Source organism: Sciurus vulgaris (genome assembly GCF_902686455.1).
Source record: "Sciurus vulgaris genome assembly, chromosome: 16".
In the NCBI taxonomy this organism is placed as follows: Eukaryota; Metazoa; Chordata; class Mammalia; order Rodentia; family Sciuridae; genus Sciurus; species Sciurus vulgaris.
In genome coordinates this window covers 912,770-929,270 of record NC_136477.1, presented here as the reverse complement: position 1 = coordinate 929,270, position 16,501 = coordinate 912,770, and the positions used below count along the sequence as shown (strand labels likewise).

At 59.0% G+C, this 16,501-nt stretch overlaps 2 protein-coding genes across 4 annotated transcripts; one reads left to right on the top strand and one right to left on the bottom strand.

Annotated features, from left to right (window-relative positions):
- The first annotated feature begins 4,432 nt into the window (after positions 1 to 4,432).
- On the top strand, positions 4,433 to 7,522 carry GAMT (guanidinoacetate N-methyltransferase). 3 transcript variants are annotated; one of them, XM_079114880.1, is made up of 6 exons: positions 4,434 to 4,743; positions 5,751 to 5,896; positions 6,079 to 6,142; positions 6,422 to 6,489; positions 6,601 to 6,711; positions 7,184 to 7,522. In XM_079114880.1, the coding sequence occupies exons 1-6, from the start codon at positions 4,563 to 4,565 to the stop codon at positions 7,322 to 7,324; spliced, it is 711 nt and encodes a 236-aa protein (XP_078971006.1). In that variant the 5' UTR covers positions 4,434 to 4,562; the 3' UTR covers positions 7,325 to 7,522. The 3 variants fall into 3 exon arrangements, with proteins under 3 accessions (XP_078971005.1, XP_078971007.1, XP_078971006.1); XM_079114879.1 differs by having other exon boundaries at positions 4,433 to 4,743; positions 6,422 to 6,711; XM_079114881.1 differs by lacking the exons at positions 6,079 to 6,142; positions 6,422 to 6,489 and having other exon boundaries at positions 4,433 to 4,743.
- A 1,492-nt stretch (positions 7,523 to 9,014) lies between these two features.
- On the bottom strand, positions 9,015 to 16,453 carry NDUFS7 (NADH:ubiquinone oxidoreductase core subunit S7). The gene is made up of 8 exons (XM_079114886.1): positions 16,246 to 16,453; positions 13,759 to 13,795; positions 13,057 to 13,125; positions 12,554 to 12,671; positions 11,419 to 11,598; positions 11,297 to 11,343; positions 10,334 to 10,422; positions 9,015 to 9,189 (listed from the first exon to the last, which is right to left on the bottom strand). Exons 1-8 carry the CDS (start codon positions 16,259 to 16,261, stop codon positions 9,092 to 9,094), a joined length of 654 nt encoding a protein of 217 aa, XP_078971012.1. The 5' UTR covers positions 16,262 to 16,453; the 3' UTR covers positions 9,015 to 9,091.
- Positions 16,454 to 16,501: the final 48 nt, after the last annotated feature.

The following is a 16,501-nucleotide window of genomic DNA, read 5'->3' as shown; positions in this document are numbered from 1 at the left end:
ACACCTCATGGTGCCTACCGTACGGCTTTCAAAGCAGTAAGTGTGTTGCTTTCAGCAGCCTCTGAAGGTCAGTAACTGTCCTTGGTCCCCAGCCACAGGGAAACAGGCCCAGCAGAGGGGACAAGCAGCCCCAGGTGGCTGTCCTCTCAGGGACTGTACTGCACTGTCAAAAAATTAGTTTTGAAAGGGGTCAGGCTCTCATTGAGGGTGGGAGGTAGAAGGTGTAGGGAGGCAGGTTCCTGGGACTGGGCTGGGCAGGGTATGGCTGACACCATGAGCAGGAACCAAAGGCACTGGCCCTCCACACTGGAGGCTGGATAACTCCACAGCAAGGAATCTGCCCCTCAGACGCTAGCCAGGTGTGTAGACAGAGATGCCCAGGATGCCCACAGTCCACGTGTCCATTTTTCACTAGTAGGGAGAACAGACACAGCACACAGGATGTGGTTGAAAGGAGGACCCAGGCAAGAATTACTCAAAATGATACATTTTTAAATGTGTAGACACCTATGAGAAATAAAATAACAGCTTTGTATCTTCCACTGAAATGAAAACAAGTCAAGTTTTTGCCATATTTACTTCAGGATCTTTTTTAAAAAATGAAGCAGAGGACTGGGAAGTGGCCCACGCATGCCTGAGGCCTGGTTCAATCTCCAGGGCAGCAGAAGGAGAAAACAGCAGAGGAGCCTGTTCCCTCCACCCCACGCCTTTCCTCCCTCCTACCCCAGGGCAGACACAGCAGCAAAACAGGTGTTGGACACTTCTCTGAATTTACTTCCAAAGTGAGTATATGCAAGTCACAGTATATACTTATTCCCCATCCCTGCCTTTTTGCATTACTGGGGATTGAAACCAGGGACTTACTACTTACCCAGCCCTTTTTATTTCAGGACAGTTTCATCAAGTTGCTGAAGCTAGCTTTGAACTTGTGATTTTCCTGCCTCAGCCTTCTAAGTGACTGGGATGACAGGCGTGTGTCACCACACCCAGCTTGGTCCCTGGCACCCACCATGCTACTTGCTGTCTGTATGGATCTCATGACTCTAGGGACTTCCTGTGACTCCTGCAGTGGGTAGCCTTTTGTGTCTGGCTCTCACCGAGCACAAGGTCCTCAATGTCCATCCACATTGTAGCAAGTGCCCTTTTCATGGCTGAATAATATTCGGTGCTGTGAGTGGACATGCTGTGAGTGGACACACAGTGCGTATCCATCCATCCACTGATGCACACTTGGGCTGTTGCCACCTTGTGGCCATTGTGAATAGTGCTGCCATGAACATTCCGGCCCTCTACTATAGCTAACACCTGTCTGATCCCTCTGTTACATATAACAGCATTATATACAGCGTTAAGTAATAGCGTATCCTTACGTATGATCATACACAACTATACATGGTGTTACTATGTACACAGAAAAGCTAAGGTAGCTGGATGTTGCCTAACAGAGCAGCTGTCTAGGTGTGGGGCAGGTACCCTAGGACCTTGTTCTCCACTATTCAGCGGCAGCCTGCAGCTGTGGTGTCGGCTGACGGTTTTCAGTCCAGCTCTGTAGGCGATGAGCTCTCAGGGAGGTGGCACTGGGCCTTGCCCTGCTCGTGGCTCGTGACTGAGACCCTGGGCACAGCTCAGTGCTTGCATGGGGGGCTGCTTGATGTGGTGGACAGCGCTGCAAACCTCTCTCTAGCAGGCATCAGCGAAGCTCTGCAGAAAGAGCAGTGTGTGGGAGACCGGGTGGGAGGCAAGGGCTCCACCTGGGCCTCACCCAGCCCAGAGCAAGCACGTTTGGCTTTGGAGGCCTGACCCCGGGTGGCAACTGCTTCACTGTGACCCTGGAGTTGGAAAGCACCCCACAGATGTGTAGGTAAGAGTTGTGGCTGTGTGCCAATAAAACTTGACTTAAAAACACAGGAATTTAAAACAACATGTAACTTTTGCCCATGAGGAAGTATTCTTCTTTTGGTTTTCTTTTAGTGCTCACTGTGGCAAAAATGTATGCTAAAATTGGAATGATGGAGATTTTTTCCATCATACAAAAACACCAACATGGTTTTTGGCACCACAGGACACAAGCAGCAGGGTCTGACCTCTGGGCTGGGTGTGCTAATTATTTTGCTAATTATTTTGATTGAATATGTTACAAATCAGAAAATAAGTATTTTTCCTTTTTTTTTTTTTTTTTTTTTTTTTTAAAATTCTAGTTCTAGGGCTGGGATGTAGCTTAGTGGTAGAGCACATGCCTAGCATGTGCAAGGCCCTGGGTTCATGTCCAGCACCCTACCACCTCCACACACACACACACAATTTGCTTGAAAAAATAATAAAACTATGGCTCCAGAGTCACATATATACCTGCCCCCATCCCCGTGACACCAATTCACTGTGTATCCTTTGGGAGGTACTGGCCAGGAAAGTACAGTGCACACACCTGTCATCCCAGCAACTCGGGAGGCTGAGGCAGGAGGATCACATATTGGAGGCCAGACTGGGCAACTTAGCAAGACCCATCCCAAAATAAAAAGGGCAAGGGATGCAGCTCAGTGCATGAGAGCCCCTGGAAACCACCTGCTGTCTCTGAGTCTGGGTTCATAGACTGCAGAGCTTGGACAAAGGCACTTTCTAGGCTCCCATGAGCAGACAGTGACTCCTGCAGTGGCCCTTTTGCCAACATCTGGAAAGGCAGGAATGGCCACCCAGTAGAGGAGGCCAAAGCTTGAAGATAAACCACTTGGCTGAGTTGCCAGAGGAATGCGCCCACTCTTGATACTGCTGGACATGGGCCTCCTGGGCCATCACTGGGCGGTTCCTCCTCACATACCCTGCCCCACCCAAAGAAGGATTCTGAATTCCATCTGGATGGAAGCTGCCTTCCTCTGCTGGCTCTGATGAGGCAAGACCCTGTACAAGAGCCCAAAAGAAACTGCATTGCGTGATGACCAGAGGTGAACTTGGCAGCAGAGCCATCCCCAGCTGAGGCTTCACGTGAGACTGCAGCACTGACCACCCTGGCTGCAGCCTTGGGGATTGTGGACCAAGAACCCTGCTCAGCCACACCTGCATTCCTGACCACACATGCTGCCCTGCTCACTGCTTCTGGTGACTCATTAGCAATAGCTGACCAATATTCTCCCTCCTCCTCCTGTCCTGTGCACTCCAGGGCTTCCCTTGAGGTGGGCGACACTCAGTACCATCTCTTTATGCAGGACACGCATACCGTGGCCCGTGGACATCCCAAGGTCCCGGGACACCGGCCAAGGTGCCCATCATAAGCTGGGAGTGGGAGCCCAGACAGCGTGAAGGTCCTGAGGCTGCTGTGCTGTCCATCTCGTGCTCAGACCTCCTTAGACCTCACTAGGTATTCATCAAGCTCTCTGAGTGCCAGGCCTATCAGATGGCCTGTCAAGTGGACAGAGGGAAGGCAATGCAGAGGCCAGGCAGAGGGACACAGAGCTCCTTAGGCTGCTGGGGGAGGAGGCCTAGGGCCTGGGCAGGCTGGAGCAGGAAGCCGCCCTGGCATGCCACCATTGCCCCGGCTAGCTGTGCAGCGCCCGAGCCCTCCAGCTCGCCTCTTCCAATTCCTCCTGTTCCTTGGGAATGAACAGGCCCCACCTCGGAGCTGTGCAGGGATAGAGTGCTCAGGACCGCTGAGGTGGCTCCAGATTTGGATGGGAAAGAGGAAGTCATGTGTCAGAGCCAGCAAGCCAACCGGGCCTGGTGTGGGGCTCCAGGGGAGAAGAGGACAAGCAGACCCTAAGGGGTTGCCCCAAACTGGGGCAAGGTCTCAGCATCCCCAGCGGCCAGGTGATGCCTGTAGGGAGCTCCGCATCCTGCAGGGATGCCAGCCTGACTCAGGACGGGGTCGGGGAGTGAGGGACAGAGCCGGGACTGGGTGATGACGTCCCAAACTGGAGGCCTTTCCCCCATCGAGATTCTGGGGTCTCATGTGACTCCAGCACACGGAGGGGAGAGGTAGCTCAACTCAGTGGCCGTGGGGGCTGTGAGGGTTCCAGTCCTGAGCGACCCACTTCCACTCCCCTGGCTTCCATTTGCTTATGGCAGCCTCCTTTTCCCCATCTATAATATGGGGATAGTAATACCAGAAACGCTTGCAGAACGTTCTGAAGAGTGAATGATTTTAAATACTCCAGGCATTTTTCCAACAGCACCCAGAAATTTGTCCAATCCCCACGCCCCTGAGGAGCGAACTGGCCTTTATGCGGCGGTGGTAGAAGGGGACACTGAGGCACGTGAGTAGCAAGGTGGGGACCGGAGGCAGTGGAGCAGGGGCGGCTTCCCGGGGCCGCGGTGCGCCTGCCCTGGGAGGCCCAGGAGGCGAACGCAGCCGCCCCACTCCGCCCCGCGCCCTTCGCGGGCCGGCCGCCTGGGGCCGCAGGGGCTTCGCTGGGCCCCGCCCCGGGCCCCGCCCGCCCAGCAGGCGTGTCCTGGCGCTGGAGGCTCTGCCGTTCGCGCTCCCGCTCCCGCTCCGGCTCCCGCGGTCCCGCAGCCCCGCAGCCCCGCAGCCCCGCAGCCCGCCTCGCAGTGAGACGCGTCCGCGCGGCCCCAGCATGAGCCGCCCCGCCGACAGCCCGATTTTTACGCCCGGAGAGGACTGTGGCGCTGCGTGGCGCACGGCGCCGGCGACCTACGACCCGGCGGACACGCACCTGCGCATCCTGGGCAAGCCGGTGATGGAGCGCTGGGAGACCCCCTACATGCACGCGCTGGCGGCCGCCGCCGCCTCCAGAGGTAGCGCCAGCCCGGGCGGGAAACTGAGGCCGGAGCGGCCCAGCCCACTTCCGGCCGGCCCCAGCGCACTAGCGCCTCTGCGTGCCTGGGTTTCCTCCTTGTGGAATGGGGCTGCTTGCTAGTGGGACGACCGAGTCAGGAAGGGAATGTTGCAGGCCCGAGGCCAGCACACAGTAGGCGCCCGCTAAGTAGCAGGAACTTCCTCTCCACGGGAAATAAGGCCCCCACTCCCCGGACCGGGTCAGGGGATGGGTCCTCGGACAGCTACCCGGGCCGGAGCTTGGTAGGCGGCTCCTTGTTAGGAGCTGTGGGACGCGGAGCAGGTGACTTCCCAGGACTGGGGGAAGCCTCGCCCTGGCATTGACTAAGAATAGCTCGGGAAAGCTGAGCCAGGGAGACAGCTGTCCTTTGGGGTGGCCTTGCACTGCCTGGTGGAAGCAGGTGTGCCCAGGACTCCACAGACCCACATAGGACCCTTCGGGGTCGAACATGTGACCTCCGGATGCTGGGCCTCGGTGTTCCCACTTGACAAACAAGCACACCCAGTGTCCCTGTACAGAGCAGTAGAGAGGGGCTTTGACACGTGGTCTAGAAGGACCACACCCTCTCCTCCCAGATCATTCCAGGTCCCAGGCCTCAACCCAGCGTTGCCCTTGCAAAGTTCGTGGTGCAGAGGGAGGGAAGGGGACAGACAAGTAACCAACTGGAGAGATAAAGGCCACCAGAACAAACAGCGTGGGCTGGGTCCCAAAGTCCAAGGCTCTAACTCCCCCCTGGGGCTCTAGCCAAGAGCTGCTGTCCAAGGCCTCTCTGGTTGGCCACTCTCTTCCTGGACACTGGCCAGGGCCCACACTATTCCCTGTCAGGACTGCTGTGTTCTGTCTGCCCACAGCACCCCTCCCCTGCCCTGTGGCAAATTGATCCTCAGCCAGGGCTTACCCATTGCTGCTCCTCCAGGCAGCTTCCCAGGGGAGCCACCTATGATGCCCAGTGTCTTGTCTGCCCAGGAGGCCGGGTCCTGGAGGTGGGCTTCGGTATGGCCATTGCAGCCTCAAAGGTGCAGGAGGCCCCCATCGACGAGCACTGGATCATCGAGTGCAATGATGGCGTCTTCCAGCGACTCCTGGACTGGGCCCAGCGGCAGCCACACAAGGTGCCCTCTGCCTGCAGCCCTGGCAGCCCCACTCTTGGTCAAGGCGCTCCCTAGAGGAGGCTGGGGGCCTGGGGCAGCCAGAGACGGGGAGGTGGTGGTCTCCCTTAGGAGTCCCTCCCTCGCAGCAGGTGGGGCGATCTTGAGGACCCCCTCCCTCAGTCATTTTCCTCCCCTCTCCCAAGGTTGTCCCCTTGAAAGGCCTGTGGGAAGAGGTGGCGCCCACACTGCCAGACAGTCACTTTGACGGTGAGGGTCCCTAGAGCTGGGGGTGTCGTGGGAGTGCTGAGCTGCAGCTTCCGTCCAGGGGCTTCTGCCCTCCTCTGCTCATGGAGGGATCTTCTAAATGCACTGTGGTGTGCACTTGGGGACAGCCCAGGCAGGCAAGGACATGGCCTGCACCAGGCCTGTGGGTGATGGACACGTGAGGGCACGCAGAGGTGGTGTGCAGTGGACACGAAGGGCAGCTCTGGGCACTGCAACCCACCTGCAGTGCAGTCCTGATTGGGTGGCCTGTGTCCCGGGCAGGGATCCTGTACGACACATACCCGCTGTCGGAGGAGACCTGGCACACACACCAGTTCAGCTTCATCAGGGTAGGGAGCGGGGACCGCGCTGTCACCGGGCAGGGTGCCTGGTTTCCCCCCATTCCTGCCTGCTGGGTGTGGCAGGTGTGGGGAGCCCGTCCAAACCCACCTCCTCCTCAGAACCACGCCTTCCGCCTGCTGAAGCCTGGAGGAGTGCTCACCTACTGCAACCTGACCTCCTGGGGGCAGCTGATGAAGTCCCAGTACTCAGACATCGCCACCATGTTCCAGGTGCGGCCACCGGAGCGCGTGGGGGTGGCTCCAGCAGGCAGTGGCCCCGGGGCCTCTGGGAGGCTTCCCTCCTGGGTGGGCTGGACTGCGCTGGTTTTCCAACTAGACCGCCCACCTGGCCAGCCGCCTCCATGGCTCCCCAGTACCCTTGGAACACAGCGGGGGCCCTAGGTCACCTGTGCCCTGCTCTGGCTATCCAGCTGTGCTGCTTGCTCCCAGAGTCTGCCCACCACAGGGCCACACATCTCCTGAGCCCTGCCAGCAGCCCACACGTCCCTTTCCTGTCCTGGTCATTCTGCTCTGGGGTGCACTCATGAGGATATGGAGAACCACAGGGTGGCCCTGGGACACTGGCTGGGGGACTACTGTGAGGACACCCAGGCGTGCTGCCAGCTGGACTCCACCCACCTGGGCACACACCTCAGGGCCTGAGCAGCAGTGCCAGGGCTGTGACCCGCGCCCATGCCCCCAGGAGACACAGCTGCCGGCGCTGCTAGAGGCAGGCTTCCGCAGGGAGAAGATCCAGACGGAGGTGATGGCGCTGGTCCCGCCGGCCGACTGTCGCTACTACACCTTCCCGCAGATGATCATACCCCTGGTCACCAAGCACTGAGCCCCGCCTGTCTCCAACTCAGCGCCCCACTCAGTGCCTTTGTGAGCCACGGACCCCGCCTGCTAGGCCTCTGCACCCCACTTGGTGCCTCTGCTGGGCCTGAACTAGCTGTGGCCACAGCTTTCCTGACCCCGGCCAGGAAGCCTGCTGCCTGGCTCCAGGCCTGAGGGTGAAATAAAGGTGGCTACTGGGCCTGGCCATGGGCATCAGTGTGCAACAGTATATGCAATCCACCTTGCTGGTCAGCCCTAGGCCCCCAGGCTGGGAGCCTGCCCCGTGGCGGATGCCCCACGTCCACACTCCATGCCCACAGCAGTTGCTGCCACTGAGGAGGTGGGAGGCAAGATCACTACTCTGATGGCATCAGGGGGTCCTGAGGAGCTAGCCAGGGCTTCACGGTGTGGACAGTCCCTGGCCCTGCCCCACACACCACAATGAGCAGTGTCCTCTGTGAGTACTGCTCCACCATGGCGGGCCTCCCATTGTCCAGGGTCTTGACTGGGCCCCCAATGCTCAGAGAACAGACTGGCTCAGCCTGTTCTGAGCCCAGCTGGTCACCCCACCTGTTGACCTTACCCATGCAGCTCTTGGGCCTGTTCATTCACATGCTGGCCCTCAGTGCTGCTGTGCCCTCTGCAGGGAACCTCCTGTTGGCTTCCTCTGCACACTGAGCACAAAGGTCAGGCAGAGGGCTTAGCACAGGACTCTCCCTGTGCCTGGAACAGCTGCCACTCTAACGTGATCTTGTCCCAAAAGCTGTTCTTGGGCTGGGTGCAGTGGGGAACACTTGTAACCCCAGTGAAGAGGTGAAGCAAGAGTTCAGGTTCAAAGCCAGTCTCTGCAATTTAGAGACAATGGAGCAAAACCTGTCTCAAAATAAAAAGGGTGCGATGTGACTCCGAGGTACAGTGTTAGTGGGTTCAGTCCCCACTACCAAAAACGAGCTGTCCTTCAGCCGGACCAGGAACCCACGTCTCCATCTACGATCTGAGAAATCCTATCCCAGCCTGATAGGTGGGAACTGCCCATTCCAGAACCATCCCTGACCTGTGGTGGCACCTGCTATGGACTTGCAGAGCTGGGGTCAAAAAGACCTGGGACAACCAAACATGGGTTGAAAAAAATGCACCTCTCCGAGGAAGACAGACTGGTGAAGGGCAGAGGCCACCTGGCTGGAGGCTGCAGAGGCAGGGGTACTCCCAGGGCCCTGGGTGTGGATGGTCACCAAAGGGGACACCTGTACCCGGAGTCTCCAGGGTGAGGGGCAGTGGGAGGGGTGTGGCTGTTTCTCTCCAGTCCCACCCCTGAGGAAAGGAAACCCCACCTCCCCAGCCATAGCACTGGTCCACACCACTCAGACGTGGGTCTAAGAGGCAGCGGTCAGCTCAGCCACATAGCAGGTCAGCAGCTGTGCAAACCGAGAGGGCTCAGCTCAGCCCCTGTGGGCCTGAGAGGGACAGTCAGGGGCCCCAACTTCCTGCTCCCCAAGCCAGACCCTCCCAGCAGGGCCAGCTGGGTGGCTGCACCAGGAAGTTCATCCCTGGGCCTCAGCACATTCATCCACAGGGCAGTAAGAGACCCTGCCCGGCAGGCACAGCATGCCAAGCCCACCCACCCCACCCATCTGTGAAGGGACAGCCGATGGGGGCTGCTGTCTCTCACCTCCTAGGGCCCCCCGCCCACCACACTCCAGACAGCGCCTTGGGCTCAGGGTTTATTCACTCTCTGGACACTGGTGTACACAGGGCTCCGGCAGCTGCAGGGGCGCTACCTGCGGTACCAGATCTTCAGTCTCTTCTCCCGCTTGATCTTCCTCTGCAGCTGCAGGATGCCGTAGAGCAGGGCCTCAGCTGTGGGTGGGCAGCCTGTGGGGGACTCGCATCAGTTTCCCTCCTGTGGGGGACCTCTGGCCAGAGCAGTAAGGCCAACTCCAGCTGGCCCGACCCCTGCAGTCCAGTCCCCACACAGGTCTGCCAAATGCACCCTGGGACCCATCCCTACAAATGGGCAGGACAGCAGCTGGTAGAAGCTGTGAAGAACGGGCTACTGTCTAGGCTGACTCCATCTTCCCTACCCACTACTCCTTCCTGGACCCAGGTAGTAACTTCACTGACTGAACTGGCCCTCAGGTACTCCCAAGAGGGGAGAAGCCACTGCCCACTGGGTATGTGGGCACACATACAGAAATGGGAATGGGACCCTGGGGCCAGGAGAGACCAGCTTGAGCCAAGAGGAACAGGGAAGTGGCCCCCTGGCACCAGCCTCCAGGATTCCTGACCAGGAACATCCCCTGCTCTCTGGAGACCCAGGCTGGGCACTATGACCAAGGTTGTAGTGTGAGAGAGCCAAGAGCTGGTCATGGCTGTCCCCCACATCCAGAGGGAGCTTTGCTTCCAGATACTGCTGGCCACCAGCTGCTATCAGAACAAATGCCCAGGAAGCTACCCCACAGTGCTCATCTGCCACTCACTGGGACTGCCCAAGAGGGACACCACGGGCCTGCACGTGAAACAGGAAGCCCAGCTCAACATGCACTTCAGACAACCAACACTCAATGTGTCCCGAGCACCCATGGGGTGCGCAGTGAGGAAGGCACTGTCCACCACTTCCTGCATTCAGGGTTAGGGTTAGGGTCCTGCACTTCGGGCCTCTTCCCTCAGGTTTCCATGGTGCTGGGGTGAAACTCAGGTCTCACGAGTGCCCACCAGCAACCCTAAACTATTTGCTAAGTATGGCCACTGGGCCATCCCTGGATCTGAGAGGGTCTCACGGGTCTTCCTATGAGGACAAGGACCAGGGACAAGGTCCTTGGCCTCCAGGCACCTTTTCCTATTTGTTTCTGTGACTGTCCTTTGTTTTCTACTAGGCAGAACCATGCGAAAGTGTAGCTTAATGCTGGGGAAAACCAGCCATGGCACACGGCTCCATGCCCTGACCAGGTGCTGGGCCTGGGCCTGGGCCTGGCTGTCCACTAAGACCAGTCAGTCTGCCCCTGGAGCATGTCCTCACCTGGCACATAGATGTCCACAGGCACAATGCGGTCACAGCCTCTCACCACGGAGTATGAGTAGTGGTAGTAGCCGCCTCCGTTGGCACAGCTGGGGGAGGGGTAGCTCTGCATAGGCTGCAGGCCCCACCCAGCCTCCCCCCAGCAGAAAGCAGTCTCCAGGAGTCCTAAATGGCACAGGGCACCTGTGCCAACAGCCCACAGCTTCTGATGGCCACTTCCCAAGGGTGGCCAGTGTGGGGTCAGAAGAGTCACTGACAGGAAGCCCCTGGGAATCACAGGTCACCAAGGCCATGCCAGAACCCACAGCCAGGGAGAGGGCCAGTAACGCCCACCTAACCCTGCCTCTGCCCACCATGGCAGTGGAAATGAAGTACCCATATCTGGCAAGGGGTAACTGACTAAGCAAACTCTGGAATGTTCCACGGCTGCTCAGAACCAGGTTATTGGGCTATCCACATGCCCACCAGCAGGAGAGAGGTGACACAGCTGCAGTGTGGATGGACCTGAGGACCTCACGCTCAGTGAGAGCCAGACACACAAGGTCACCATGTGTGACCCAGTGACACGAGGGTCCAGAAGATCCAGCGATGGGATGTGACTCAGGGGTGCAGTGCTAGAGGGACAGGGCCTCCTTCCGGAGTGACAGGATGTTCTGGAACTAGATAGTGCCAATTCTCAAACCTCTCTGTAACTACAAGCCACTGAGCCGCCCACTCTAAATGGCAAACTTCATGACGTGCGAATTCTACATGAGCAGACAGTTTTAGGGACCAGGAAGAGGTCCGTGGGTGATACCCTGGAGAGTGAGTGCAAAGCTGTCGACAGAGCGGCTGCTCCCAAGTTCACGAAGCAGAGAGCTGGGGATGAGGTACCTGCTGCAGGCTGGGCAGTGGAGCCCGCTGCCCGTGATCTCGAGGAAATGAGACCAGGGGGCAGGGCAGGGCCGCACTGCCAGCACTCACCTCCCCATGGACACCACGTAGCGGGGCTCTGGCATCTGGTCGTAGACCTGGAAGAGACGTGGGTCTGGGTCTGTGTGACACCTGGCAGGTCCTTGGCTGCATGGCCAGGGGACAAGGCATACCTTGCGGAGTGCTGGGGCCATCTTGTTGGTGAGTGTGCCAGCCACAATCATCACGTCCGCCTGACGGGGGCTGGCGCGGAAGACCACTCCAAAGCGGTCCATGTCATAGCGGGGCGCAGCCATGTGCATCATCTCCACCGCGCAGCAGGCCAGGCCAAAGGTCATGGGCCACAGTGAGCTCTGTGCCAGGGGCGGGTGCAAGGGTCACATGCAGCACATCGTGGGAGTTCACTAGGAAAAGTCTGGATTTCGAGCCTCGTTTCTGAGAGCCACCCCTGGCTCACATTCTCAAGAACAGTGGCCAGGAGGGAAGGCTGCCCCACCACACCAAGCAAGCTCCCAGCCAGGTGCTCTCTGGATGTCCATGCTGCCAGACAGACGAGTCAGAGGAACTGCCTGTGGCCACCTGGTCCAGCACATCCTGCTACCTGCAGGCATCAGCCACATGCATGAGCAGCCCATGAGAACACAGGTCCAGGCCTGCTGGCGTCTGAGCCTGTCCCACTCTTCCCAAGGACCTGTGGACTGGGAGCTCCTACACCAGCCTGGCTGACCCCCGGGAGCCTCCTTGAGCCTTCAGCCCTGCCACTTTTTCCACCTGCTGGCCCCTGCCTGGGTGGGAGGCCTCAAAGCATCCCCCATGCCCAACAGATGTGTTAGCAAAGGTGGCCAGGTCCAAAGCACAGCACGGATGGCCACATCCACCTGGCTGGCCTCTGTGGCTGGATAGACCCTGACTGAGTCCCCAGATTACTGTGCTAATAAAGACCCTGCAGTGGGCATGTGCATCTTGGAAGCCATAGCTCCAGAAGGTGCCCACGTGCACAGCGGGCTATCAGGGCTGAGCCGGGCACTAAGCAGGGCAGCGGGGTGCTGCTGGGGCAGGGCAGGACTGGGTTCCACTGAGGACGTGCTGCTCTCAACACCTGCCTTTTCTCACTTAGGAAAACTCCCTCCTACCTTAGAAAAGAAACAGGAGGAATGCAAAGGGCTGAGGGAAAGTAAGGAGGGGCTGGGTCTCCAAGCCAGCAGCAGGATGGCTGTGTGGGGGTGGGGGCACAGAGGAGCCGCAGGGGTGCGGAGGCGTGCAGTGCTCTGTGGGCATGCAGCCAGAGGCCCCAGGGACGGGACTCACCCGGCGGGCCCAGTTGATGAGATCGTCCAGCTTGGTCACTACATACTCCCCGCGGCTCCTGGGAAGTTCGGTGGGTTTTGGAATCACGGTTCTGGCCCTGGGCAGGGCAGGCTGGGCGCTAAGCACAGGACACACAGGGGTGAGAAGGCATCAGTTCAGCAGGGACCCTGGGAGGCAGGTGTGCTGGGAGGTGCACCCTGCCGGGGGGACCCAGCCCAAAGCAGTTTCTCAGAGGGAGGGACAAAGACTCAGTCACAGGCACAGTCCTGGGTGAACCCTGTCCAGGCACTGGGTGAACCCTGAGGCCACCAGGGCCTGGATCAGAATCTAGTAAGCAGAGGAACACAAGATGGGTGCCATCAAGGGCACTGGGGATATGGAGGTAGGGGTGGGACCCACAGGGCAGGAACACAGTATGAAGCCCAGCGGACACAGTCAGGCAATGAGGGAGAGGCAGGGCAAGGAGTGCCAGGTGTGTGGCCTCCTCCTGAGGCCAGCCTTACCTGCTGGGGCCCTTGCTGGCCAGGTTCTGATGGACACCTTGTGTCTGCATAACTCCACCCATGCTGGAGCTGCCCAGGAGATGCAGCAAGAGTCAGTGATCATCTGAGGACCTACCAGTTGCCCCCAGAACCCTGGGCAAGAGCACAAGTTCCCATCCCTGTAGACCGACCCTTCCCCTACCTGGGGACCTCCCACACCTCTCTCAGTGGCCCCCCACCCCGTGGTCCCCCCGTGTCCCCTCACTCCGAGCCCTGGCCAGAGCCTCTGGGGTCATGTGGCCATCACCCAGCAGCCTGAGGATGACCCAGACTCTCAGAGTGCTTCCTCAGGGATGCACCCAGCTGGTCAACAGGCCAGAGTGCTGAAGCAAAGACAGTCCTAGGTCATCTGTAGAAGGACACTCTGAGGACAGGTCTTCTGTCCCTACCCAAGGGATTCACAGCAGCCCCTCAGTCCTGCTTGAGCTGCACTGGCAGCCAGGGAGTGCTCAGGTGCTGAACCAGGCAGATGAGGGTGAGGGTCAGTCCTGTTCCACAGAGGGCCTGTGCGCCACATGCTGAGGACAGCAAGCAGGCCCTGTCCTGCCCCAAACTGCTGGGTGACCTTCACCAAGGGGCTCCCTTGCTGAGGTGGAAGGCGCCTTCCCACACTGAGGCCCTGCAGCACCCCTGCCCAATCAGTCAGGGTGGTCAGGCACGCACCGCAGGCTGAGCATCCGAACACAGAGGAGACTGGGAGCTGTGGAGAGAAACGCAGGGTCAGGGACAGTGAGCTGCAGGCAGCAGCAGAGGCCACAGTTCAGGTGCCAATGGGTCAGAGCAGTGTCCAGCCACAAGCGTCTCCCTCCAGGCCTCCTCCCACCACCTGCTCTCGCTCTGGCTGTCTTTAATTCCATGTGACACATGTCCATAAGGAGGATCCCTCAGGACACAGGCAGGTTTATTCCCTTGTGAAGACGCCACTGCCCCAGCAAGAAAGCCTGGGCTCTACACCAAGGCCATCCTCCCTGTGATGCGCCTCTTCCCACCAGCACCAGCCTCAGGGCCTTCCCACTTGTTGCTCCCCTGGCCTGGACACCCAGCCCCACATTTGCACACAGCTGGCCCCTTCTCATGGGGCAGGTGTGAGCTGAACTGATCAGGGCATCAGGTCTACACCAGCCCCAGGCCCTCTGCACCCTGGCGCACACCCCATCTCTGCCTGGCATTCACATGTGGCCTGCCTCCCCTGCAACACCAGGACCTCCCTGGGTTCCCTAGCACCTGTCCTGGCCTTGGCTGTGTCAAGCACACAGGTGGTGCTCAATAAGCATGTTTGCTGCAGCAGGCCCTGGGCTGTGCTGAGGGTTTCAGATGCTGCCTAGCACAATCCACCCTTCAGAAACCTGTAGTCTGGTGGCCAGTAAATGTACCACCCACAACTACACAACCAAGAAGTCCACACGATAGACAGAGGAGGAACAGCTCCAGAGGCCTCCGTGAGCAACCTAAAGCTCTGATAGGCTGTTGTCAGCGGAGCAGGGGGTTGGGAGGGCGGCTGGACACGTCAGAGAGCCTGATAGAAAAGGAGGACAGGCTTGGAGCATGATCTGGGCTCAACTGTTCCCCCAAACACATGAGAAGTCTTCATGCTAGCACCTCGAGACGCAACTGTGTTTGAAGACAAGTTTCCTACAGAGACAATCTACAGTGAGGTCACTGGAGTGAGCCCTGATCCCAGGACTGGTGTCCCTATGAGAACAGACAGGCCAGACAGTGCCACGGATATGCCTGTAATCCCAGTCGCTCAGAAGGTTGAGGCAGGAGGATTGCAAATTCAAGACCAGCCTCAGCAATTTAGTGAGGCTCCAAGCAACATACAACATAGCCAGATCCTGTCTCAAAATAAAAAGGACTGGGGATTTGGTTCAGTTGTAAAGTACCCCTGAGTTCAATCCCTAGTACCATAAAAAGGAAACAAACAAACAAACAAAAAAAAACAAAAAAAAAAAAACCACAGAGATGATCGGAACTCAGAGCAGTGGTGCACACCAGTAACCCCTACAATTTGGGAGGCTGAGGCAGGAGGACTGCAAGTTCAAGGCAAGGCTCATCAACTTAGACCCTGTCTCAAATCAATTAAAAAGGGCTGGGGCTGGGGTGTAACTCGGTTCTATCCCCAGCACTGACTTAAAAGGAGAGAGAGGGAGAGAGGGGAGATGATCAGGACACAGATGTGCATACAGGGACAAACAACCACGTGAGGACACAGGGAGAAGACTCCACATGCAAGCCAAGGACAGACCGCAGAGGAACCAGCCCGCCACACCTTGATCTCAGACTCCCAGGCTTCAGGACTCTGGAATTTCTGTGGTTTAACCACACCGAATGTGGCAGATTGAGCAAATTAATTAAGGGCATGGTGGGGAGGTAAAGTCTGAAGGAGAGGCTGCTGTCCAGGCTGAGGGCAGCTTCCTGCCCCCAGGGTCCGGGGCTGGGGTCTGCAGCCCCAACACAGGCACTCTCCCTCCTCATTCCAGCCCTTCCCCTGTCCTGGGAGGCTGCCCTCTGAGGCCCTGGCGGCTTCAAGCCTCCTAAGGACAGCACTGTGACCTTGGCAGCCTGAGGCGGGCATGAAGACCTGAGGAGCGGCCACTTCTCAGGCCTGTTTCCCGAGCTGAGAAGTCAGGAGCTTGGATGCACCCAGGGCACAGCGAACGCCCTGCCGAGCACCTCCGAGGTGAGGCGCCTGCACCTCTGGTCCAGGCTTATTATTCTTGTCATGGCCAGGGAGTCTCAGCGCGTCTCCCACGCTGGCCTCCGACTCCGGGGCTCAGGGAATCCTCCCGCCTCGGCCTCCCCGCGCCACCACGCGGGACAGGACCAGCATCTTTCACGAAGGGCCTCAGGAGAGAGTTCCCAGGACCCGTGAACTCGCACAGTCAACGAACGACCTCTTCGTCGATACCAAGCTCTCACTGAAAATGAGCTTTTCATCCAATTCCGACCCCGGGCGGCAGAACCCGGAGCGCGCAGCCCTGGCCCTCCGGCCCCGGCGAGGCAACAGCGGACGCGCTCTCCGCGTTTCGGAAAGAGCCTCGCCCGAGGCCCGGGGCCTCAGCGCCCTCGCTGCCGGGTCTCAGCCTCCCGGCCCGCAGCCTGGCCCCGACCCCCCGGCCGGCCGGGCCCCGGCGCCCGCCGCTCGCTCACCCGCCAGCGCCGCCATCTTGGCCTCGGCCTTCAGACAACCTCTGCGGTTCGTCCTCCTCAGCGCTCCGGGTCCCCTGGGCCGTGACCAAAAAGGCTCCGCGTGCGCGCGGAAACCCGAACCCGGCCAAGGCCGTTCCGCCGCGCTTCCTCCTCCGCGCTCCTGCCGGCACCAAGCGCCCCGGTGCGACAAGGCTGGTACGGGGCCTTCGGGGAGAGGGTAACAAAAGCAGATTGTGACGCCTCGTTTTTTGTACCC